Source organism: Rhinoraja longicauda, chromosome 17, assembly GCF_053455715.1.
Source record: "Rhinoraja longicauda isolate Sanriku21f chromosome 17, sRhiLon1.1, whole genome shotgun sequence".
Classification (NCBI taxonomy): Eukaryota; Metazoa; Chordata; class Chondrichthyes; order Rajiformes; family Arhynchobatidae; genus Rhinoraja; species Rhinoraja longicauda.
The window spans coordinates 25,815,249-25,841,908 of record NC_135969.1 but is presented as its reverse complement, the minus strand read 5'-3'; the positions used below and the strand labels follow the sequence as shown (position 1 = coordinate 25,841,908).

The following is a 26,660-nucleotide window of genomic DNA, read 5'->3' as shown; positions in this document are numbered from 1 at the left end:
GGAGAAGTCTCCTTGCAATGGTTTTACTTGCTGCCACGAGACACCACTGGAGTCAATATAAAGAATTCTCAGGTCTCTCATTGTTCCACCATCCTCAATGGATTTGTACTGCCAGTGGAATACAACGTACCCGAGACAAAGCAAACGTGAGTAAATGAGTTAGAATGGCTTATGCACTGTCACACCATACACATAAATCTCAAGTATTGTTAAAGGATGCCACTTTACTCCTTCCTTGTAACCAATGCTTCGCTCCTCACCCCATCTCACTCCCCAGCCTCTTCCATACTACATTACACTGACTTCTGTACAATTCATGCCTAATCCAACCAGTCATCATATTGTAAGAAGCCAATCCTTCTCATGAGATCCAAAGAATGGATGAAAAGATGAAATCAAGCTAGAAAGCAAAAAATGGGACTTTTAGTTTAGAGACACAGCATGGAAACAGGCCCTTTACTCCATCGAGACCATGTCGACCATCATCACCCATTCACACCAGTTCTAGGTTATCCCACTTTCCTACAAACCTCCACGTGTTTGGGATGTGGGATTCAGACTATGTGCTATCTGTACAGAGTTTGCATGTTCTCCCTGTGACCACGTGGGTTTTCCATGGGGGCTCCGGTTTTTTGGGGGCTCCGGGTTTTTTTTCCTACACATCATGGTAAAGGAGCCTGGTAACAAGCACGGAGTAACGCACCTTCTCACAAATGACTCGAACGCTTGGAAGCAGTACTCCCGTAGCTCATCATCGTCCACATTGCAGTACTTTACAACCAGCGGAATAATCTTCTCCAAATGTTCTCCTAAAAAACAGATACACACAGGAGATGGTCAGTGAGGGACTGGGGGGGGGGGGGGGGTTCTAAATGTATAAATAAAGCTCAAATTGGAATTTGAAAAAGTTTATTGGCTCTTTAAGGCTCTTCCTTTAACATGTCATCAATGACTACCTCACACACTGAACACGAACTGAAGTCAATGTACTTGAACTCCAGCTCTCATGAGTATCAAACATCCCTTCATTTGGGAGGCACGAGAGACTGCAGATGCTGGAATCTTGAGCTCGAAGCAGACCAATGGAGGAACTCAGCAGGCCATTTGGAGGGAAATGGACAATGTTTTGGGTCGTGACCCATCTTCAGACTGCAAAAGGGTCTGAAGATGAGTCCCAATCCGAAATATTGTCAGTTTATTTCCCTCCACAGATGCTGCCTAAATTGCTGTTCTTCCAGCATTTTATTTCCCCCTCTCTCAATATTTGCTTATCTACTTGATCCTCATTCACTTTTTGGTGTTGACTGACATATATTCATTTTTTCCTAAGATTATGTTCTGCATCCATTATCTTGGTTTTTGCAATAAATTCGATTAAAATGCTAGATACACCCAGTGGTTAGAATACTGCATAGTCTGGTCAGCTTAGTAGAACAAGAATGTAACAGTATTAACAGGGCACAGAGGATACTTATGAGGATGCCACCAGAGGTGCAGAATAATAAAATGAGGAGAGGCTGTCTATATTGTTTTATTTCCTTTTAGAAGCCAGTGATCAAAACGTAATGGGCCACTGAGGGCTGCAAGTTAAGTTAGTGAAGTAAAGATCTGGTTAGACACCATTTAAAGCATTGCACAAAACCTCACGATAGAATAGTCTTGGGAGGGATGGCAGTATGGATGTGGAGTGTGGATGGAGAGATGACAGAGTGATGCTGATGCTAATTAGCAGTTAATATGCCAGGCTTATAGCCCTTTGAATATTAAAAATTACATTATTTAATTGAGAAATTAGTAAGGAAAAGAAGAGACTTAGAGCCACCTCTATCGGAGTTCTGCCCCTAAACTTCAGAACTGTGAGCAAATCTGGGATTTCTACTTTGACAGTAGGGAGATGTTAATGCCACATGGGGTGTAGTATTATTGCTAATGCTTCATGGTAATTACACAGGGCAATTTCACAAAGATAGTGAGAATCTGGAGATTTCATCTCCAAATTCAGGACAATTTGAAAAAGAGATTGATGACCATTTTTGGGCAAGTCTACAGGGTTAATGGAACCATAGTACACTGATACATCAGTGAGGGATCTAACTGAACAGATTGCTCATTGGGATTAACGGCTCACTACTGTTTTTATGCACATTTGGGTTTGATTTAAAGTTTGTTTTACGCTATCCTAACAAGCCCTCTCAGGTCAGTTACAGGGCTTGTTGCAGAGCACAATCCTGCTCCACCACTCCAGCAAGGTGTTAATCATAAACCCATGGATTAACAATTCAGGATTTTTCACTATTTCTGTGCAAGGTGTTATCACCTCCTCAATATGAACTTTGATAAAGATTTTATATTGAGCAAAATGGAATTCACTATTTTGATTGCACCCATAAACAAGAAAAAAAGTCAGTATTGCTAAAACAGCTGAGAGCCTTGCAGACACTCACCAACTCTGTGCCCAGCCTGTCGACTGATGGCACCAATGCACTGGATGTAGGTTCTGGTCATGGAGGTAGATTCATTCTTTGATAGTTCCACCATTAGGTGATCCATTAGTTCAGAGAAGAGACAGCTGCTGCAACTCATCACCAGGTGCCCCAGAGAGATGATGGCTCTCTTCCGAACAGCTAGCCTTGGGCTTGATAGCTGGGGTAACAGACAACTCAGGATGGAAGAATGAAATGTGATCAGAGTCCCACCTAACCTGTAAAGATAGACAAGAGGAGATATTATGTACTCCTTGAGTTATACATAGACCTGAGACGAAATATCCCTTTAGTTCTGCTTCGACTATGACTAATCTTAACTCCAAAACTCAATTTGGCATCTCACATTTGACATATTCAGTGGGATAGCCATTTATGGCGAACAAAATCAATCTGGATTTCACACCAGAAGTTAGATACATCTACATTAAAATCAGTTCAGCTTATTGATGAATTGTAATAAGTTAATTATTACAGTAATACCATGACAAGTACAATGTAATATTACTGTAATAGTTTGCTTAAGTACACCAAGTACTGTACTTACAAATACTGTACATACAGTAAAACATTGTCCAGGGCCCCCAGGAATAATCAGATACAGAATGATCAGACTTTTACTGTAAGGGGGGTGGCGTGGGAGGTTGAAAAAAAGGAAGGTGGAAATTACATTCTGTCTACTCCAGGTATACTCAGCAATCCACAATAATACTTGTCTAATGATTAATAAATTTAATTATATGCAGAATCATGCAGTGAAGGTATAGTTCCTGATCCACCTGCCAGTGGAAAAAGCTTTCTTCATCAAAAACCTTCATGGGCATGCAACAGCAATCAAAACCTTTTTCTTTACCTTAATCCATTACCATCGAAAAGAATAGCAAAGCAAGACCAACCTGACATACTCATTCAAACTGAAAATGCTGTTATTTTAATATACATTAGTGGTGTTAATATACAAAGTGGTAGTTGCTGGAAAAGCATTAGTCATATTATTCTGGGTATATCACGCCAGGGGTCATGTCTCTATTCCTACCATTCCTGATTTTAGCAGGTGATCTAGAGTACACTGCTAGAAGTGTCTCATTTCAATTAACATATTATCTCAAAGACTCATCTGTCCACACAATCAATTCCAAAAGCTTGGAGTACCATTGCATAGAACAGGAAGCTCACCATAGTATATTGGAATGTGCGTCAAAGTGGGCTATTTAGCTCAATATTATTCAACTTGTGTGGATCTGCAGCACAGCTCTTAGTCCCCAGCTATTCATAATCAACACTAACCATTTCCCAAGTAGACCAATACGATCTTCCCAAGTTTGCTGTTACTACTAAAAAGGATTAAGAGTATAAAGAAAGATGTAAAACTGCTTCATCGACATGGACAAGCTTAGTGAGTGGGCAAAAACATGTCAGATTGAAAATAATGGGGAAAAATACAAGATCTTCAACTTTAGTCCACAAAACAGAAAAAAAAATAATTGAATAGTGTCAATGTACAAAGAGACTTCATGTTTGTACAAAACTCACTGAAAGCCAACATAGATGGAACAAGCAATTAGGAAGGCAAATGATATGCTGATCTCAATTATAAAAGGATTTGAACAGAGTATTAAGCAAGTCTTACTGCAATTATATAGGGCTTTGATGAGACCACAGCTGGAGGATTATGAACAGTTCTGCTCTCTACAGCCAAGGGTGTCTTTGCCTAAAAGAAAGTGCAGAAAAGTTTCACTATATTGAGTTTGGGGATGGTAGTTTGCCTTATGAATGAGATGAATAAACTAGGTCTGGATTCTCTAAAGTTTAAAAGAACAGAACACCAACACCATAATTCTTACAGGCTGGATGGAGAGAGGTTGTCTCTGCAGTTGTGGAGTACAGAGTTGGAGTTATATTTTCAAAATAGGGGGCAGATTACTTAGAACTGTTATGATGAGAAATGTGTTCACTCAGTCTGAAGAAGGGTCTCGACCCGAAACGTCACCCATTCCTTCCCTCCAGAGATGCTGCCTGTCCCGCAGAGTTACCCCAGCATTTTGTGTCTACCTTCACTCAGATGGTGCTGTGGAGACTCAGTTGCTGAATTCATTCAAGGCAGAGATTAATAGATTTCTGAATTTAAAGGGAACAGAGAAACGGAGGATAGTGGTGAAGAAAACAAACAGCAAATTTGAAGGGCCTGACAACCTACTATTTCTTGCTAGTTATTTCTCAATCAATCAACTTCACTAAAATTCTTTCACCTGAATTTCATTCTAAAGTCATTCAATTGAAACATGAACTCCCTCTCTTCAGAGATGCTACCTGACCTGCTAAGTATTTTTTGCATTTGTGGTTTTAATTTCAAATTTCCAGCATTGCAGTATTTAGGTTTTGGATCATTAAAACAGAACAAATATGTTTAGAAATTGTCTGCCACATTTCCTGCATAATATACAATTAAAAGTCTGGGAAAGTGCTAGAACAGAGATTTCATAAAATATAATCGCAAGTAGAAAAATGGCACGGAACAGCACTACCAGAAGACCCTGAGACTGTCGAACGGGACAATGAAAAGAACCAAGATAAACAAAAGGAACAGGATTTCCTGACAGTCCTTTGCTTTAGAAACCTTGCAGACAATGAGACCAAAGCTGAACTGATTAAATCCAATGTGTCTGATTAAAAGGGGAGAGAATGAGTGGAAACACAGTGACCACAATAACTGCAGAAATGTTAGCACTATGAAGAGGCTCAGCAAAACAATGAGATGATGGGCGGCACGGTAGCGCAGCGGTAGAGTTGCTGCTTTACAGCGAATGCAGCGCCGGAGACTCAGGTTCGATCCTGACTACGGGTGCTGCACTGTAAGGAGTTTGTACGTTCTCCCCGTGACCTGCGTGGGTTTTCTCCGAGATCTTCGGTTTCCTCCCACACTCCAAAGACGTACAGGTATGTAGGTTAATTGGCTGGGTAAATGTAAAAATTGTCCCTAGTGGGTGTAGGATAGTGTTAATGTGCGGGGATCACTGGGCGGCACGGACTTGGTGGGCCGAAAAGGCCTGTTTCCGGCTGTATATATATGATATGATATGATGATATGACAGTAATAACTTGTCATGGACATGATCAGCCTTCCTGATAATACTTGTCATGTCAATAATTAAAGAACTGCCCTGCAAGTACATCTTTGTTCTCCAATCACTGGTATCTAACACAACACCAGATGACGTGGAAAACTTACATGTGTCTACTGGGAATGCAATCTGTGCAACCCATCGCTCCACTGAATGGATGGAAACTCTAAGACTGACTCTCACGACCACCACCTGCAGCAAAATGACTGCATTTACCTCATCCAATAGAAACTCATGCACACTCTACCTTTCTCTAACAGACCCAATGGTAACAAGATTGCAGCAATAACTTAATAGGCCATATTAGAAATCACTAGATCTATTACGTTTAAGCTGGTCCACAGATTCAATCAGTTCAATACTTTCTATTGCCGACTACTCATGTAATCCACACTCTCATAAGCCTGCAAAGATCTCACCAACTTCCCTAATCACAATCAAAATTACCTCAGTGGACATTGCCAGTGAAAGAAAACTCTCCCACTGGCTTGTGAGCCGTGGCTCCACAATTCTAAAATATCAGTTTTGTTGGATCTTCTCAGTAACTTTTTGAATCCTAGCTGATACTTTGGCTTTATGGCTAGTTTTCACAGGCTGCTTCTTGAACAAAGTATCAAGCTTTTTTTAAATCTTTGGCATTTAATCAGTGCACAGGAGGGTACTTGCACCAAATGTTAAAAAATACAGCAGAATTAGTGTACTAATATTTATCTAACATTTGGAAGACATTAGGCCTTCACGGGTTTCTGGTCCCTTCCCTGGCAACTTTCTGAATCTGAACTAGGAGTTTGCAGTCTTGGCTTTTTTCAACTAAACTCAGCTTCCTCTCCCTCTCCATGACCAAGACCATCTACTTGTATATTAGTAACGTGGCCCATTACAGACCCAGCTTTAGCCAAACTCTTGCTGAAACTCACTCATGCTTTATTTCAGAAACAAACTATTCTAGGCCCGTTTACTTTCTTCCACCTACCAGTATGCAAACTTACCAAAAACTTCTGCTGATATCCTGTCCTACAATATTCATCAATCACTCTATGCTTACTGCCCTTCTGTGGCTTCCTATATCCAAGTTGTTTAAAACATTCTTCTTGTTCAAGTCATTCCATGCCCCCATCTCTATCATTGTGAACTGCTCTAGCCACATAACTTCTCCTGCACCCAACATTTCTTCAATTCTGGCCTCGTGTGTACCCCAAATTCCTTGGCATCTATACCCTCAGATGTCTTGATCAAAATAGTGGAATTCCAATCTTAAAACACTGCTCTTTTAGCCTCTATTCTTTTCAGATGCTTAACATCTACATATCAGAGGTGGCTTTTTAATAACCTTGCATGATGTGCACTTTCAAGCTGGTCTTCAAATTTTCTACTGTTCTATATAAATCCGATTTCAAGAGGAGCAAGAGGTTTAAATATTAAAAGACTACAAAAACAAAGGCATAGAAACTGGAATTCTTCGTGGCACCGCAAAATAAGAATACTTGGATGTCTGGAAAAGTGGATTAAACAGGCTGCGTCACCTGATGCAAAATTTGTAACAGGGCTCAAACTCCTTGAAGGACTGTTTCATAATTGGGCATCCAGCTCCAACAAAAAAAAGTGCACGGTGCCTAATGTAATTCCGATGGTGTAACATTTAAAAGGGAACATCGCAGGCTGATTCTCCTGTTAACAGAGTTGACTGATTTCTCTTTTTATTTGCATCACTATCAATATAATTATCATGGGTGATGTGTTTTGCAACCTGAGCTCTGTCTAACAGGTAATTCTGGATCTTGACTTTGGAATATCCTCTACTTGTTTACAATATAATATAGAAAACATCAACCACACTGTTCAGAATAGCATTCCTGTGTGCAATTGCAGAACACATTATATGCCATTACATTCCACATATATCACTAAAGAATATTATCCCTGACATTCCAAGAATTGACCATTGGATGGTGCCCGCAATGGCCGCCTCGTCCAGCCTGTCTCGTCCCATTCTTCTTTGTTGTTTTATAGCATGTGTTAAATGTATGTTTTAGTGTTCTTTAGCTTGTTTTATGTCGGGGGTGGGGGTGTTGGGGGAACCTTTTTTTGATCTCTTACCTCGACGGGTTGTGATTTTTTTCCATATCGTATCTCCATCCGCACTGTGGCCTAACATCGTGCAGCTGGCAGCCTCTGCTGGGGACTGACTTCGGGGAGCTCCAACCGCGGGAGCCTGTGCACCGTAACATCACGGAGCTCCCGGTCCCTGGTTAGGGACCAACTTCGGAAGTTACAAGCCGCAGGAGCTTTGGTCGCCCCGACTGCAGATGGTTTGACTCCCCCAACCGCGGGAGAATAAAGAGGGAAGATTAGACTTTATTGCCTTCCATCACAGTGAGGAATGTGGGGAATACACTGTGGTGGATGTTTATGTTAACATTTAGGTAGTTGTGTCTCTTATTGCTCTTTTTAGTATGGCTGTATGGTAAATGAGTTTCAGTGTACCTTAATTGGTACATGTGACAATAAACTAACCTTGAAGATTGGTCCATGCACATTGTATTATTCCTAATTTTCACAACAAAATATGATATTCATGTGTCATTGCTTGCTAACTATTGGAAAATAAATTATTACAGTGATGTTATCACACAAAATCTTTCTTACAATAACCCTTGATACTCCTAACACTATTGACATAGAACATGCTCCACCACACCAAACACAAGGTTTACAAAAGAGGAAAAAAAGGCAGGGCGGCAAAACTGATTTAGGAAGATATCGCTGTACAGGATGTGCTTGAGGGTTCAATGATATAATCTATTTGGGTAGCGTTAAGTAGCAGAAAAGTACGGAAGGCATTCTGTTGCTAAATAATTAGAGGGAGAAAGTAGTAAACCCAAAAGTACATTAGATATATGAATGAACTGTAAAACAATGATACTTGGGGCTTAAATGACTACAAACCATGTGTGGGTAAGATTAGCAGGCAAAGGAGGGTAATTCCTGGTGTTCAGGAGGAGCCCAATAACCATGGTTTCATTACAAGGAAGTGGGTATTATTGGATCAGGCTCTGGAGAATAAGATGAACCAAATGTTAATAGGGAAAAAAATGGGGAATGGACATGACGACAGCAATATTAGTAAAATATTTGGGTTCTTGAGAATCATTAACAGAAGCATAGGATACAAAAGAAAAGAGGTTACATTGACACTTTATAACACTGACTGAGAGGATTGTCTCCAATTCTGCACATCATTTTAGGAAGTAATGAGAGATTTCAGCTGCAATACAAGACTGCAGAACCGAGGGTTATTCTCCGAGGAGAAAACTAATTAAAATTTGAGGGCACAAAACCATGCATGCTTGGATAAACTAAAACAGGAGCAGCTTTTCCTATTAGCAAATGGTACAAAGTGATGGGCTAAACTTACTGGGATGAGAGAAAGCTTTTTCTCAAATAGTTATAATTTGGTGCTCATACCTTGTACACTTCACAAAAGCATTCCTTCTATACATTCAAAATAGTAGGAAAGGAAAATAATTTACAGAGCAGCAGAAAGGGGGAGAATAGAATGGCTCTGACTGGATTGCCAAATAGCCCCCCATCTCTGCCATTATCGTTCTATTTTTCTTTCACACAATTTATTCCTTTGTCTATTGTGCAAATATCTTTACCTGCTCAACATATCAGATAGGATATCCAAGGCTTCCAGCTGGACAGATACATCTTCTTGTTTGGCAATAGCACTTGTCAGACGCCCAGTGATCTTCTTGCACACGTTAGCAGATAGGGCTAAACCTAGAACAACATAAATGTTTATTGTCCATGGGATGCTGCTTACCCCATGGTTTATCAAGTGGGAAATCGGCATCTGCAGTTCCTTATGTCTACTTATTGGCAAAACAGCATCAAAGGGTCAAATGGAAAGTAAGTAAAGACAGTGGAGGACAGAGTTCCTATACTAGATGGTGATCCGAAAACCTAAGTCAAAAGGATATGGACATTGTAGCATTCCCCTCTATATTTAGAGATACAGCATGGAAACAGGCCCTTCAGTCCACACCACCACCCGCTGACACTGTTATCCCACTTTCTCATCCACTCCCAACACACTTAGGGCAATTTACAGAGGCCAATTAATATACAAACCTGCACGTTTTTGGGATGTGGGAGGAAACAGGAGCACCCGGAGGAAGTCCACATGGTCTTAGTGAGAATGTGTAAATTCCACACAGACAGCATCCTAGGTCAGGATCTCTGGCACTGTGAGGTATCCCACAACATGGACTGGTGAACTACAAGGGTCCAAAATCAGGCCGAGGTTTATGATTGCACAAAAACATCAGAATAGAGCACAAGGCAAGAGATTAAGCAAAGGTTACTAGGTATAAAGGATTTGCTTACCACTGGAAGCAGGAGGTAGCTCTGCAATGACAGTCTTCAGGCCAATGCTGGATATATCCCGGAGCTGCTCTTTGTCAGACAGCATGTTGGTACATAATGTGTCCACAATAGTCTCCACCTGGTACTCTTTAACCTTGCTGACCAGGGGGCCCAGACTGTGGGGGAAAAAAACCCAAAAGAAATCCTGTGATCCTGGAATCTTAACATTGTTACTTTCTCTGCCCCTTCTTCCCTTGCCTGGTCGAAAGTGTGATAAAGACAGCATTTGTTACGCTTGACTTCATTGTGAGGAGTAGAAAAATAAGAACATGATGCAGCTGTTAATGTCGCTGGTGAGACCACTGAGTATTGTATGCAATTTTGGTCACCCAGTGATAGGAAGGATGTTATTAAGTGGAAAGGATGCAAAAAAGATTCACCAGAGTGATACCTGGCTTGCGGGCTTGAATTGTTTGGAGATTGGCTAGGCAGGATTTTTTTTGTTATAGCATAGGAGGCTGAGGGGTGATCTTACAGAGGTGTACAGGCTCATGAGGGGCAGGGCGAACACTTGGTCTTTTTCCAGAAGTAGAGGATTCAAAAACTCAAGAACAAAAGCGGTTGGATGGGAGATATTTAAGAGGGACCTCGGGCAACTTTTTCACCGTGAGGATAATCCATATCTGGAACAAGCCATCAGAGGAAGCTAGAGAAGCGCATACAATCAGGAATTTAAAAAGATACTAGACGGGCGTGGACCCGCTGGGTCCAAATCTCCCCTGCGGGCTCGGCAAACCCTCCGTGCAAACCCCCACCCCACTCCATCCCCCATCAGCCCCCCCTTATCGTCTCCCCCCCCCCCCCACTCAACCCCCCTCCCCCACTCCATCCCCCTTATCCCCCCCTCCTCCCTCCACCCACTCCATCCCCCCTTCACCCCCACACTCACCAACTCCATTCCCCCTCAACCCACCTTTAAACCCCCCCCCCCCGCCATTTGCACCATGGCAAAGTCGAAATATCTTAAGTCAAAGCATCATAAGTCGGGGAGCATCTGTATTAGATCATGTGGCCTGAAGCGAGCTGCAGCTCGCTACCGTTTGCACCATTGCAAAGTCAAAATATCGTAAGTTGAAATATCATGAGTCGAAGCATCGTAAGCGGGGGAAGCTTCTGTATTAGATAAAAGGGCCCCAACTGCGCACGCGCGGACCATCTCCCCTTGTGACGTTGAAAATGCAGCTCGGCGGCGACAGCCATCTTGTTTGACCCTCTGCCGCCGCGCTGCACCACGGGAGGGGGGTGAGGGGCGCATTTATTAAAGTTTAAGCTCCACGGCTCAGCGCCCCCCCCCCCCATTGGCGGCCACTCCCATGGGTACCGATCCTGGCGGCCATTGTGCCCCCCCCCCCCCCCAAAACAGGACAGATTGTTGGTGATATTTACACCTAGGAGTCTCTTCATCTTCAATACAGCACCATTAATGCTGATTTGGGCATGTATACCACCTAGTTTCCTGAAGTCAATAACTTCATTGTCTTACTGACATTGAGGGAGAGGTTGTTGTCTTGACACCATGTTATGAAGCTCTCCACCTCTGTTCAGTATTCTATCTCGTTATTGTTCGATGTACAGTCCACTACAATGGTGTCATCTGCAAACCTGTAAATGGATTTAGAGCAGATGTTGGCCCATCAATCGTGTATATATTGGGGCTGAGAATGATACCTTGCACTAGTGTTAAGAATTATCGTAGAGGATGTTTCGTCGTCTATCCTCGCTGATTCAGGAAGTTGAGGATTCAGTTGCAGAGGGGAGGTTCCTGCAAGTCTGGGAGTTTGAATGCAAGTTTGTTTTTCTGTGTTTCTATTATATGTTAGCAATAACAAAATTACTTCATCTTTAACTTGTAGGCCTACTCCTTCACCTTTTTCATTTTTTCTATTTTGTGGATGTTAAGATTCAATTCACCTTTCCGAAACCATATTATAATAACGGCTTCCCTTGAACTTCAATGTGTGCTTACAATTCATTCAAGTTATTCCTTATAGTCTGCACTTTTGTATAAGGAACATTTATTCCACACATTGAGCTGTATTTCTGCTGTGATCGATTATCCACACTTTTTTTCTCCCCCACTTAACATACTTGATGCCTAGTTTTCCTTTCAGTTGCAGTAATAAAAGCACAATTGCTGACTATCAAGCCTGCTCTCATTCGAGAAACTGTTGACACCAACTCCAATCACACTAGGCCCCTCTCCCTCTCCCTTCTATCGTCTTAGGCCCAAAGAGAATACTAACTGTCATCATACATCAGACTGGAATTCTATTGTCACTGGAAATATAACACTAATATAATAGATGGTTGTGAATGGTTGCATGCAAATGGGTAGAAAATACATTTGAAATAACGCAATTCCCTCAAATGTAGTCCAGCACACAAAGCAAACCCCTGTCAACATTCAGAAAGGCTAACGATTTAGGAGTGCTTGGGAAAACATACGCCCAGTGTCACCTGTGGCAAAGATTTGCAGCGAATGGCTATTGGGCCAACATATGAATGGATTTGTTAACGGATGCTTACCATTTCACAGCCAGGTTTTGTACTTCTCCATTTTTATCCTCCAGTAATTTAAGCAGCATCTTCACCACTTTCTTCTCACTGTCATCATCCAACTTGATAGAGTCTTTCTGTAATTCCACCATCAGGTCATTGGTGGCCATGAACCTGAAAAACAAAAATCAATGAAGATTTATTAAAAACACAAACCAAAAACCGTTGAAAACATCATGCAGCAAGGGTGGCAATTACTTGGATAGCTCTTTAGTGACTTTCTAAAAGTAGATTGGCCTCCATTGCTGAGAGATCTCACTATTACCATGACGAAAATACCACCTACATGTTACATGTATACAGACCAGTACAACTAATAGCTTCAACAATCTACAAATATCTATGGTACAAATACCTGTAAAATTCTATTTTTAATGAATCAGAGCCTGCTACCATTAAAAGCTCTTGATTTTTTTTAAATTCTACAAAATAATCCTGCAAGACGAAGCTGCATGCGAAGTGAATTCACAAAATATTCACAGATGAGCATTTTCTCAATGTCAAAGAACTGAGGACTAAAAACACCCAAGATAGACATAAAAAACTGGAGTAACTCAGCAGCATCTCTGGATAAAAGGAATAGTGACATTTTGGATCAAGACCCTACTTCAGACCCTCTGAAGAAGGATCTCGACCCAGAAATGTCACCTATTCCTTTTCCCCAGACATGCTGCCTGACCCACTGTTAATCTAGTTGTTGTGTCTATCTTCAGTGTAAACCAGCTTCTGCAGTTCCTTCCTACTAAAAAACACCTTGATTTTTTTTCTTTGAAGAAGAAATTGTGTAATTGAGTATTAATAAATTCTGTCCTCAGGGCACAAGGGCCGGGGGTGGGAAGAGAAGAGCGGTGGGGGGGGAGAGAAGAGCCAGGGGGGGGGGGAGAGAAGAGCCAGGGGGGGGAGAAAAGAGCCAGGGGGGGAGAGAAGAGCCGGTAGGGGGAAGAGCGGGGTGGGGGGGGGGGGGGGGAGAGCGGGGTGGGGGGGAGAGAAGAGCGGGGTGGGGGGGGGGAGAGAAGAGCGGGGGGGGGGGGGGGGGGGAGAGAAGAGCGGGGGGGGGTGGAAGGGAAGACCGGGGGGGGGAAGAAGAGAAGACCGGGGGGGGGGGGAAGAAGAGAAGACCGGGGGGGGGGGGGAAGAAGAGAAGACCGGGGGGGGGGAAAGAAGAGAAGACCGGGGGGGGGGGGAAGAGAAGACCGGGGGGGGGGGGAAGAGAAGACCGGGGGGGGGGGAGAGAAGACCGGGGGGAGGAGGGAAGAGCCGGGGGGGAAGGAGGTGGTCAGGGCAGTACCGGGCTGTGGCCGAGAAATGGGGGGGGGGGGGGGGGGGGGGCTAAGCCCGTGGGTGGGGCAGACGCCGGGGGTGTGGCGGGGTACCAGCTCTTCCCTCCATCCTCCATCCGTGAACAACCCCACGCTTGGTCCGAGGGGTCAAGTCGCCCAGTGAGTGGAGCAGTGTCGCAGTGCAGGGGGCCGGAGCCAGCGGCGCAGCCCAGCTGCTGTCCGAGGCCGGCGAGCCCGCACACGAGGCCAGGGTGGGAGCTCTCCCCGCCCGGGGCCGTGGCCTCACGCCGTGTCCCGCCTCACCTGAAGTCCTTGTCGCTGGAAGTCATCTTCTCCAGCAGGTTGGAGATGTGGTAGGAGACGTTGGTCATGGTGGCGGCTGTACGGGCCTGGGCTGGGGGCTGCTGGCACTCGACTGGCCGCCACTCGCTGCTCTTCCATGGGCAAAGATGGCGCCGTGCTCCGCCTGACGTCACCGGCATCCAATGCCACCTGCCGGCCGCTCCCGGCAGCGCAGCATCGACAGCAGGATGTAGAAGATAGACACTACAAGCTGGAGTAACTCAATGGTACCTTACCGAGGTAGTGAAATCTTTTTGCATACCGTTTAGTATAAGTATTACTATACATAAGCACATCTTAGACACACGAGTGTACAGAGACAGTATACACGAGTCGTTGATTTCTCCAAGTAAGAGAACTATTGATTTCTCTAACTTCAAGTAACCCTTGCTTCCCCTCTCTCTCCGACCCTCCCACACTCTAGTTCTCCAACTAGATTCACTGTCCTTCTGATTGATGTTACTGATTGTATGCCTCCTTGTCACCTTCCCCAGAGCTAACAATGAACTACTCTGCATTTCCTTAACATGATCTGATGTTTTCACACCTTATCCCTCCATATCTCTACACCCCCTCTCCCCCTGACAGTCAGTCTGAAGAAGAGTCTCGACCCGAAAAGTCACTAATTCCTTCTTTCCAGAGATGCTGCCAGTCCCGCTTAGTTACTCCAGCATTTTGTGTGTATCTTCAGTATACAAGAGTCGTCAGGTTTGGCGCCATTTTCAAGTCCTATTTGTTGTAAGTGCAGAGTTCTTAACCTGTCTGTGAAAGCCTTTGTCCAGGCAGCTTTGCAGGGTCGTCCTGGCCAAGTGTGGCAGTTAATGTCCTCTACTGCTGCTCCACCGCACCCCCACATAGAGGGCTCGGGTGCAGTGTGTTGTGTAGGAACTGAGGATGCAGTCCAGGGTTCAAAGTGAGGGATGTGCACCTGGAGCAGAGTGGGAGGTCGAGTTTTTTTGTCATATGTCCCAGATACACCAATAAAAATTCTTACTTACAGCAGCACAACAGAATACGTAACCATCGTACTCTGTAAACAATACAATAAATGAGAAGAATTTTGGTGCCTGTGTATCATGTTGTTCGTCCTTCGGGTTCGAAGATGACCGTGACTTAACTTTCAATCTTTTTATTTCGACCGCTGATTGGGATCCCCGCCAGCCGCGGTATGCTGGCCGAGGTTGAAGTCATGACTTGCGCTTGACTTGGATTTAAGTGAGGGGGAGTTGCGCAGATCGTCGGCCTCGCTCTCTCGTCCTGGCCTATCGGGTTCCAGCAGCAAGACATAGTCGAGACGGCTGGGGACAGGTCAGGATGCAGTGGATGGTCAGTAGTGTCCTACGTATCTCACTCTGCCCTGTTTGCACTCCACGACGCTTTGCTGGGATCGTTGAACCTTCTGGTGGTTTCCTCCAGGCAATCCGCCAAACCCAGGCTTCACATGCTAGGTAGACAAGCCCTAAGCCGCTGGAACCAACGACTTGCCGACTGTACTTGTGGCATGCACACAAGACAGTGGAGACATCATGGGGGCGGGGGTAGTCCTGCGGCTGATCCCACGGCTTGGGGGGACGGTCGAGACCGGGGTGGTTCTCTCCGGGCGGTGGTCCGCAGCCTGTGTATATACACACACACACACACATACACATAACAACAAAAAATAATAGTGCAAAAAGACAAAACCAATGCCCCTATATCTATGTGTAGGAAGGAACTGCAGATACTGGTTTACACTTAAGATTGACACAAAATGCTGACAAAGTAACTCATCAGGACACGCAGCATCTCTCTTGAGAAGGAATGGGTGACGTTTCGGGTCGAGACCCGTTTTCAGACAGTCTCACTTCAGTCTAAAGAAGAGTCTCCACCCGAAACGTCACCCATTCCTCCTCTCCAGAGATGCTGCCTGTTCCGCTGAAGTTCTCCAGCATTTTGTGTCTGGAGCTTATTTGGAGTTGCAGTGTTTAATAGCCTGATGCCTGTAGGGAAGAAGCTGAACCTGGACGTTACAGTTTTCAGGCTCCTTTTCATCTTAACAATGGCAGGAATGAAATGAATGTGTGGTCAGGGTGGTGTGGGTTCATGATGATGCTGGCGGCCTTTTTGAGGCAGCGAGTCCTGTAAATCCCTTCGTTGGTGGGGAGATCAAAACCAGTGATGGACCGGGCAGTGTTCGTGAACACTAGAGTCTGTCTGGTCGTGCGGCACAGTTATGTCTCGTCGTGCTTAGGATGCCGGTTGTAATTCTGGAGATCGGGGAGTGTTCCTGAAGCTCAGGGTGCGCCGTGTGTCCTGGAGTTCAGTGTATTCCCTCTGTCAGCGGCGGCGTTGCAGTTGCTCGGAACCTTTGTTGTGGGCCCTTGCAACGAGCCGGTCGGTTTAGCGCGGGCGCTGGTTTACGGCTTGCCACGTCGGAGCGGAGCGGCGCCGGTACCTGGACCCACGGCGGTGGCGGCAACCATGGTGAGCGGCTCTGGGCGGCTTGAGCCTTCCGCGGTGGGTCGGGTCGGGTTGGCGAGGCCGTTAAACGCCCGCTGCGTGCGGTCAGGGCCCGAGTGGGGGAGGTAGGCGAGGACGGCGTCGGCGAGGCCCGGCCCGGAGCTTGGCCTCGGCGCTGTTGCAGGGAACCCAGGCGGGCCCGGCAGAGTGTGGGTGGAAGAGAAGGCAGAGGGTTCGGGTCACGGGTGCTCTGTTCTCCACCCCGTTCAACTGCGGACACATCATCTCCTTCCACATCACACTTAGTCCATCAACTTGCTCTATCATCCAGATATTGCATGACTAAATGTCCGCCTATGCCCGAGTCCTTAGTTGACTGATTAAGGATACCGGCTTTAAAATGTAACCGGCTTTGTTATGAGAAACTTCAAAACAAATACTTCAGTTTCAAGGAGGCGCAAGAGAGAACAGACCGGAATCTTGAGCAAAAAAACAAACTTGATTTTCCTTCACAACTGTTGCCCAGTCCGCTCAGTTCCTCCAGCATATTGTTCAAGATTTAGTTTGAAGCCATGCACACTGATTCTTGGCTGGCAGCTTGAAGTCAGAGGTTTTATATGTGGTGATCTAGTGTCTTTGAGGATTTTCCAGGCTATTTAGGTGTTAGAGTCATACAGCACTGACACAGGGCATTCAGATTTTTGGCCATCAACTACTAATCTTACGCAAATCCCATTTTTCCTTTCATTCCTGTCAACTCCCACCTACTCCCTGGGTAATTTACACAGATCAATTAACCAAAAAGCCAACATGTCTTTTGGACATAGAATGAAGCCAGAACACCCAGGGGAAACCCACATAATCTCAGTGAGAACATGCAAACTCCACACTGGAGTAACTCAGGAGGGCCAAGACAAAGTGTGGCAAATAATAGGTGGATACAGGTGATTGGTAAGATGTTTGGTAGTTACTTAAATTTAGAGCATTTAATGTTCAAATTGTTGGGTTGTAAGCTACTTATGGTAGAGGGGGCCCAGGACAGAAAGGTAAGTATGGGAATGGGACGATGAGTTAAAGTAGTCAGCAACGTGGAGATCTAATAGGTGGACCGTGCATGTTCAGAAAATTTTTCGTAGATTACACACTTGGTCTCGCTGATGCATAGGAGGCCACATTGGGAACAACAGATGCAGTAGATGAGGTTAAAGGAAGTGCACCTGAACCTCTGTCTCATCTGGAAGGACTGCTGGGGACCCGACATGGAGGTGAGGAAAGGAGTTATAGGGACAGGTGTTACATCTCTTTAGACTTTAGAAGTACAGTATGGAAACAGGCCCTTCGGCTCAACAAATCCGTGCCAACCAGCGATCACCCTGTACACTAGCACTATCCTGCACACTCGGAGCAATTTTTACAGTTACAGAAGCCAATTAGCCTACAAACCTGCATGCCTTTGAAGTACGGGAGGAAACTAATGTTCAACTGTGAAATAGCATACATCATAACACACTGCATATATCAAGCCTTGTTCCTAGCATCCTGGCCCAAGGGTTGTAATGGTGAAGTGGGATTAGTGGGCAAAAATGCCACCCAGATGTCATCAGTCTTGTTCTCAACATTAATCAGATGTCCAGAAATGTGTCAACAATGAGCAAGGGTCTGTTGCTCAGGTTATTCCTTACTTCAAAATCTTTTGATGATGGGAGAGGGAAACGGAAGGGAATAGTTTTGATGGAGCAACATTCTCATACAAGCTTTCTAACTTGAGTACCAGAGCACTGGAAGATTTGTCTTTCAGCATCTCTTTGGAGCCTTCTGTGTTTTTTGGTGGAGTTGTCTCATCCATTGAAATGAATGTGTGTGAGGGGCATCCTCTTCCAAATGATTATCATATGCACTGTTCAGCCATTTCTTGATTAATTTCAGCACCTTGGGGAAAATATTTGCACTTTCCGCCTACTGTTAAAGATGAACAATATTCAGGTTTGCAAACCACTTGAAGCACTCAAATCAGCTTTGGCTGGCTTTGACTAAATTGGCCTTTCTAAAGACCTGCATCCTCACAAACATACTTTTTTTTTCATGCTTCCTATAACAGTCATATATTTTCAGGATCAGATTCAAAGTGTAGGTCTCACCTAACAACATGCTTCATTTTTTTTGTTCACTGCATTGTAAAATCTCTTGGGCACCATTTTGAGTGATATTATTTTGTCCATTGGTAAGGATTGTTTGCAGCATAAGACTTAAAACCAAGCTGATGTTCCATCAACTCAGATTCACCACCATTATCTAAATGCCAGTCCTACCAAACACACGTTTTTCATCTCTATTAATTATATCAGAATAATATTAATGCTTACAGCTTCTGATTTCTTGGGGGATGTGCAATCTTCAGAGCTATTTTGAAACCTTCACAGAGGATCCATGTAATAAATTGTAATGAATTCAGGTAATAAGTGGAGCATTACAATCTTGACAAGATAAAACCCTGTGGGAGAAGTATGAATGCATTATCGGCAAGGATTGATGCACTTTTTGTTACAGTGAAAATAGCTTTGTTAGGACACATCTGAAAAAATCACGAATTAGATGTTCACAAGTCAAGGGATACCTATGTGCAATTAGGAATTTAGCCTTTATTGCATGGGGATTCGAGTACAGAGAAGAATTGTTTAGCTCCAATTATTGTAGGTGCCTATTAAGAATGCATCCAGATTATTGTATCCAGGTCTTTTCTCCCTAACTAAGTAGGGCTAAACTTTAAAGAAAGGAGTGCAATGAAGGTTGAATCTTGTGAAGATGAGTTTGTGGTGTGAGGAGAGATCAAGCTGTGCCTGTGAGGTGAGCTCATTGAACCATTCAAGATCCTCATGACGGTAGATGTTTGCCTGGCTGGATTACCTAGGCAGAGGTTCGCAGTTTCTATGTAAGGGATTCAGGACACAGAAGACAAGAGATTTCTTCATCCAGAAGCTAGTGAATATTTAGGATTCTGTGCCTAAGAACCAGTGGAGGCTCATTCACAACAGACTGATAGATCTTCAAATGTTAAGGGAATCAAAGGATGTAGGGAAGTAGCACAGAGATTAAAGGCCAGTCATGATCTTGCTGAATGGCGAAGCAGGCACATGAGACCAAATGATCTATTCCTGTGATGTGTTTCATTCTATGTTTATCAAATATACAAGTCAGGAGAGTGGGTCATTTGTTTGGATCAGTACAAGCCCATAACACTGAAGAAGCTTAAAACTATAAAGGACAGAGCAGTCGTTATCACCTACCCCACAGCCAACATTGTGGACTCCCCCTTTTCTTGATCGTCGTTACTTTTTTTGCTTATATTTCATTTATTTGTTCTATATCTCTATATCACCGTCTATATCTTTCGTTTCCCTTTCTCATGACTCAGTCTGAGGAAAGGTCTCGCCCCAAAACGTCACCTATTCCTTTTCTCCAGAGATGCTGCCTGATCAGCTGAGTTACTTCAGCTTTTTGTGTCTATCTTCAGTTAAAAGCAGCATCTGCAATTCCTTCCTACACGCGAGTAGTCTGCTTGTCTGGCACACCATCCGCCATCCTTTGTATTTACTCTCTCTACTATACATTATATATTAATATACATTAATGACTTGGATGAAGGGATTAAAAGTAACATTGGCAAATTTGCAGATGATACAAAGCTGGGTGGTAGTGTGAGCTGTGAGGAAGATGCTATGAGGTTGCAGGGTGACTTGGACAGGTTGTGTGAGTGGGCGGATGCATGGCAGATGCAGTTTAATGTGGATACGTGTGAGGTTATCCACTTTGGTGGTAAGAATAAGAAGGCGGATTATTATCTGAATGATGTCAATTTAGGAAAAGGGGACGTACAACGAGATCTTGGTGTCCTAGTGCATCAGTCACTGAAAGGAAGCATGCAGGTACAGCAGGCAGTGAAGAAAGCCAATGGAATGTTGGCCTTCATAACAAGAGGAGTTGAATATAGGAGCAAAGAGGTCCTTCTGCAGTTGTATAGGGCCCTAGTGAGACCGCACCTGGAGTACTGTGTGCAGTTTTGATCTCCAAATTTGAGGAAGGATATTCTTGCTATTGAGGGCGTGCAGCGTAGGTTTACTAGGTTAATTCCTGGAATGGCGGGACTGTCATATGTTGAAAGACTGGAGCGGCTAGGCCTGTATACACTGGAATTTAGAAGAATGAGAGGGGTTCTTATCGAAACATATAAGGGGTTGGACACGTTAGAGGCAGGAAACATGTTCCCAATGTTGGGGGAGTCCAGAACCAGGGGCCACAGTTTAAGAATAAGGGGTAGGCCATTTAGAACGGAGATGAGGAAAAACTTTTCAGTCAGAGTTGTAAATCTGTGGAATTCACTGCCTGAGAAGGCAGTGGAGGCCGTCTCTGAATGCATTCAAGAGAGAGCTAGATAGAGCTCTTAAGGATAGCGGAATCAGGGGGTATGGGGAGAAGGCAGGAACGGGGTACTGATTGAGAATGATCAGCCATGATCGCATTGAATGGTGGTGCTGGCTCGAAGGGCCGAATGGCCTACTCCTGCACCTATTGTCTACTGTCGTTGCATTCTGGCTGCAGTATGTGCACCTACAAAATGTACTGCATTACTCACCTAGGCCACTCAGACTATTTTCCAACTGTTAACTATCACCACCAAGGTGGGCAAGACCAGCAGGTGTATAGGAACATTTCCACCTCCTTGTCACATACCATCCTGACTTGGAACTCTACCACTGGGTCTGAATTCCTATATATCCAGACAATTAGAATACCTACATAAGCATTACTGTGGTTTATGTATGTGACTCATTGCTAGTTTCTCAAGGGTAGTTAGAGAAGGGCAACATATGCTGACCTTGCCAATGATGCCCAGCTCAATGGAAGGATCAAATGAATAAAAAGTATTTGTGGAGGCAATTATGGAAGAGATTATGGTATGCTCTATTTAGTGGTCATATTTTTCATATTTCAGATACAGCGCGGAAACAGGCCTTTTCGGCCCACCAAGTCCGCGTCGCCCAGCGATCCCCGCACACTAACACTATCCTACACACACTAGGGACAATTTTTACATTTACCCAGTCAATTAACCTACATACCTGTACGTCTTTGGAGTGTGGGAGGAAACCGAAGATCTCGGAGAAAACCCACGCAGGTCACGGGGAGAACGTACAAACTCCTTACAGTACAGCACCCGTAGTCAGGATCGAACCTGAGTCTCCGGCGCTGCATTCGCTGTAAAGCAGCAACTCTACCGCTGCGCTACCGTGCCGCCCCTTTTCGCATTGTGGGCAGCTGCAGAAACATGCAGGTTTCTCCCAGGCTATGGGAGTGTTCCGTTGTTATATACAGTTCCCAAGTCAGAAATGCATCCATGACTGCGTTCCCACACAACAAAAGGTGCCTGTAGCACCTCAGCAGATAGCAAATTCATACCGCTGGTTTGCCAAATGCTGTCATGTGTGTCTATAAGGGAATCTGCAGCTGGGGGACTTCCAGGTCAGATCTCCTCTAGATTTGACAAAGGGATGAATTTCTTCTGCATATTCCAAAAATGGTATGTGAAATCAGTTGAGATTGGAGTGGAGTGGGGTGGGGGGGGGATGATGTGGTTATTGTGACAATCAACCAGATAATTAGGTATATTTCCAGTCTTATTGAAGAGAGCACAGGATCTTTGACGTACAAACAAAAGCTTGTGCTGATGCATTAGAATTGCTCTTCGAAATGTGACCGAGGCACATTTCTGGAATTATTTGATAATGTCACTGGGTATTTTGAATGTTAATGGACCAGAAATTCTTGCCAAAATTAACAATGGGTCACATTTTTAAGCATGATCAGGGTCTTTTAATCTGTGTTATTGTTATTTACAGGTTTCCGTGATCAACACAGTGGACACCTCCCATGAGGATATGATCGTAAGTAGATTGCTCATTCATATTCATGTCAACTCTGAAAGTACGCAAATTTCCTTAATTGCTACTACGAAGGACATTTGATTCAATTTAGAGGGAATCTACTTCACCTTTTAGTCTAGAAATGTTTCCTATTTATATGCAGGTCTCAAAGTTTGAATCATTGAGGAGTGGAGTTGGAGGGTCGTAGTAAGGTGTCATACTGGAATTTTAGAGCTTTACAGCACATGTAATGGGCAGATATTCTGATATCCTAAAATCCCTGGCATCTTGCCCCTGGCTGGTGCTCAGTTACTTGAGTGTAGCTAAGTGCAGCATACAGGCAATGTCAGTGTTGACTGCCAATTGCACTCACAATGTCTTTGTCAGCTGGCTAACTGGAGACACACCCACTATCGAAGAATAATGCCATTATAATGATTAATGAATTATAATCGATTCGGGTTTTGGAATATTATTAGCTCTTTGACCTTTGCTTGCTTGTTGTAACTTATGTTCATCAGCACTTGTTAAATTGACAAATGAAGGTTTAATGGTTTGGTTTACTACATGGTACCTTGCACCTAGTTATATATGAGGTATTTATACTCTCATGCCAACAAACCTCAGAGTAACTATCACTCTTTATGATTCAAATATCAAGATTGGGTCTTTAATTTCAGTTTTGTTTTCATTAATTGTATTGAGAATAAGAAGGAAGTTCCCTGCCCAATACCATAACTATGCCATCTCCTCTTTGAATAATTTCCAGGGAGAGCCATTTAAATGTTCTCAGGAAGTAAGTTTAGACGATAAGTGTAAGCATTCGTGGAGAAAGTTGAGCTGTTGTACCTTGCAGGCATTGACCATCATTGAAGTTTAATTAACTAATGATTTTTCTGTTTGAACTTGCCACGGTTGCATTTATGTCATGAATACTTTAGGGTATAAGCCTTAAGGGGTCCTGTAAATGGACAGTCAGCAAAAACATTGCTTCCCAATAGACAATTCCGAATGTTTGTGTTAGGGAACTCTGCCCTCTTGTGACTGGGGCTGCCACATTAGGGGAAGGGATGGAGAACTGACAGGGTCTTGATTCTATACTGCAAATTCACTTATTCCCAAGTACACTTAAACCTCCAGAGCAATTACTTCTAGCAGCAGGGCATCAACTGCATTTCATAGACACTGCAATGCAGTTTCTTTATTTCCTTACATCACAATATAGAATGCCATTTTGCAAGAGAAAATCGATAAAGTAATTTTTTTTTTTGTTCTGCCAGCAAGGTGATCTCAGCTAGAGCAATGCAACAAGGGAAATAAGGCGGCCACAGATTATTTTAGTATTAGAGAACGAGAGAGAGAGAGAGAGAGAGAGAGAGAGTGGGGACAGAGAGAGAGAAACATAACAATGCTATCTAATTTTGAAGAATTCAACGTAAATACACTGATCAGCCAAAACACGATGACCTGATGAGCCAAAACATTATGACCACCTGCCTAATATGCTGTTGGTCCTCCCCGTGCAGCCCCATATGCAGCAGGGTGTGATGCACTGTAAATGGGATTACTGCGGATAGGGTGAGAGTGGGAGTCCACATCACAGAGGATCTGACATGGACAATACACATTGCCGTACTGGTGGTAAAGGCACCTCAGACAGTTGTGGAAATTTAGAGTCTCTCTGAGGATCCTTCAGTGCTTCTACTCTGGGGCTGTAGAAAGCATCTTGTCTGGGAACATCACAATCTGGTTTGGGAACAGCTCTGCCCAGGACAGGAAGGCTCTGCGGAGAGTAGTGCGTTCGGCTAAACGCACTCTGGGAACTACACTCGCCCCCCTGCAGGACCTATACATCAGGAGGTGCAGATCCAGAGCCAGCAACATTATGGGGGACCCCTACCACCCCAGCAATGGACTGTTCCGGGTCAGGCAAACGCCTCTGCTGTCACGCTGTGAAAACAGAGGATGAGACGGAGTTTCTTCCCACAGGCCACCAGGACTGTTAACTCTCATATCACCAGGGACTAATTTAATTTACTGTATTAATTTATTTTTTGTGTTAAAATTGTTTTTTCTATTCTGTTTTGTAGTTTAGCACAATCCGCAGGCGTTGTCACTTTCATTTCACTGCACATCTTGTATATATGTATGTGACAAATAAACTTGACTTGACACATTTCTCCCGTGAGCACCATTAAAATCTTCTGTGACTTGTGCCACAGTAGACCTTCTGTCGGTTCGAACCAGACGGGATAGCCTTCGTTGCCCTCGCGCATCGATGAGCCTTGGGCGCCCAACACCCTGTTGCACCCCACAAGCCTTGCTGTTTCAGAGATGCTCTGACCCAGTCATCTGGCCATAACAATTTGGCCCTTGTCAAAGCCGCTCAGGTCTTTACCCCTGCCCATTTCTCCTGCATTCAACACATCAACTTCAAGAACTGACTGTTCACTTGCTGCCTAATATATCCCACCCCTTGACAGGTGCCATTGTAACAAGATAATCAATGTTATTCACTTCACCTGTCAGTCATAATATTTTGGCTCATCGGTGTATATCATGTAATCTTTCCGCTGACTGGTTAGCACAACACAAAAGCTTTTCACTGTATAAGAAAATAACTGCAGATGCTGGTACAAATTGATTTATTCACAAAATGCTGGAGTAACTCAGCAGGTCAGGCAGCATCTCGGGAGAGGAGGAATGGGTGACGTTTCGGGTCGAGACCCTTCTTCAGACTGATGTCGGGGGTGGGACAAAGGAAGGATATAGGTGGAGACAGGAAGATAGAGGGAGATCTGGGAAGGAGGAGGGGAAGGGAGGGACAGAGGAGCTATCTGAAGTTGGAGAAGTCGACGTTCATACCACCGGGCCGCAAACTGCCCAGGCGAAATATGAGGTGCTGCTCCTCCAATTTCCGGCGGGCCTCACTATGGCACTGGAGGAGGCCCATGACAGAGAGGTCAGACTGGGAATGGGAGGGGGAGTTAAAGTGCTGGGCCACCGGGAGATCAGTCAGGCAGCATCTCGGGAGAGGAGGAATGGGTGACGTTTCGGGTCGAGACCCTTAGGCAGCATCTCGGGAGAGGAGGAATGGGTGACGTTTCGGGTCGAGACTCTTAGACCCTTTTCACTGTACCTCGGTACATGTAACAATAAACTATACTGAACTGAACTTTACTTTGATTTTAATATGTAATCCTTGACAGGAACATTTTATTTAAATTCGGAAAGCTACATTCCCCTCGCAGCTTTTCTAACTTGTATATGAGGGTGCAGTTAGCAAGGGTGGCAATTATTGTTGATATCAAATTGGCTACTGAATTGAGAAATTTGCTGGACCATTTCAGACAGCACAAGACTGGTTGATAGGAGTTGCAAAGAGGTCAGATTAGCTAGGGATGGCAGATTTCCATTCCCAAAGAGCTTCAGTGATCTGGATGGATTTTTATGGTCGTCATTACTAATCTATTTTCAAAGCAAACTGCAGCAGATTGTGGAAATCTAATATGAAACACAAAATGATGGGGATGTTCAGCTGATCAGAGAGTATTTGTGGAGGGAGAATCAGATTTAGCATTCCAGACTAAAATTGAAACAGAACATGTTAGAAATACTCAGAAGGTCATGTAGTTCTGATGCAGCCTTATTGACAAGAAACATTAAATATGTTTGTCTCTGCACAGATGATACCCGACCTTCTGAGATGTTTTCAACATTTTTTGGTTTTATCTTAGATTTTCAACATTGACAGCGTTTTTGATTTTCAGTTAATATTTCAGGGCAATGGCCTTGGCTGGTCAGAAATGTCACAATAGACAATAGGTGCAGGAGTAGGCCGACTCTCTGGATGAATTTTTTTTTCCTCATCTCAGTCCTAAATGGACAACCCCTTATTCTTGAACTGTGACCACTGGTTCTGGACTTCCCCAACATTGGGGACATTGTTCCTGCATCTAGCCTGTCCAGTCTTTTAAGAATTTTATAAGTTTCTATAAGATCCCCTCTCATCCTTCTAAATTCCAGTGAATACAAGCCCAAATCGACTTATTTAATTACTTGAATTTAAATTACCCAACTGTCATGGTGAGA

The 26,660-nt window shown here is 44.1% G+C and overlaps 2 protein-coding genes across 5 annotated transcripts in view; one reads left to right on the top strand and one right to left on the bottom strand.

The window, feature by feature from the left end:
• LOC144601884 (cullin-associated NEDD8-dissociated protein 1-like) overlaps nt 1–14,359 on the bottom strand; it is a 32,189-nt gene extending 17,830 nt beyond the window's left edge. The window contains exons 1-6 of the mRNA XM_078414401.1: nt 14,173–14,359; nt 12,560–12,703; nt 9,995–10,149; nt 9,265–9,388; nt 2,445–2,701; nt 704–809 (exon numbers count right to left, since the gene is read on the bottom strand). Coding sequence (XP_078270527.1) covers nt 704–809; nt 2,445–2,701; nt 9,265–9,388; nt 9,995–10,149; nt 12,560–12,703; nt 14,173–14,351 — 965 coding nt within the window. The 5' untranslated portion in view covers nt 14,352–14,359. The remainder of the gene's footprint in view (nt 1–703; nt 810–2,444; nt 2,702–9,264; nt 9,389–9,994; nt 10,150–12,559; nt 12,704–14,172) is intronic.
• Nucleotides 14,360–14,432: 73 nt separating this feature from the next.
• Nucleotides 14,433–26,660, top strand: part of sec13 (SEC13 homolog, nuclear pore and COPII coat complex component) — a 46,228-nt gene continuing 34,000 nt past the window's right edge. The window contains exons 1-3 of one of the 4 annotated variants that reach the window (XM_078414402.1): nt 16,360–16,674; nt 17,773–17,915; nt 22,545–22,589. In XM_078414402.1, the coding sequence (XP_078270528.1) occupies nt 17,847–17,915; nt 22,545–22,589 (114 nt within the window). In that variant the 5' untranslated portion in view covers nt 16,360–16,674; nt 17,773–17,846. Of the gene's footprint in view, nt 14,452–15,360; nt 15,538–16,359; nt 16,675–17,772; nt 17,916–22,544; nt 22,590–26,660 lie in introns of those variants that run through there. The other 3 variants (XM_078414405.1, XM_078414403.1, XM_078414404.1) reach the window with 3 other exon arrangements.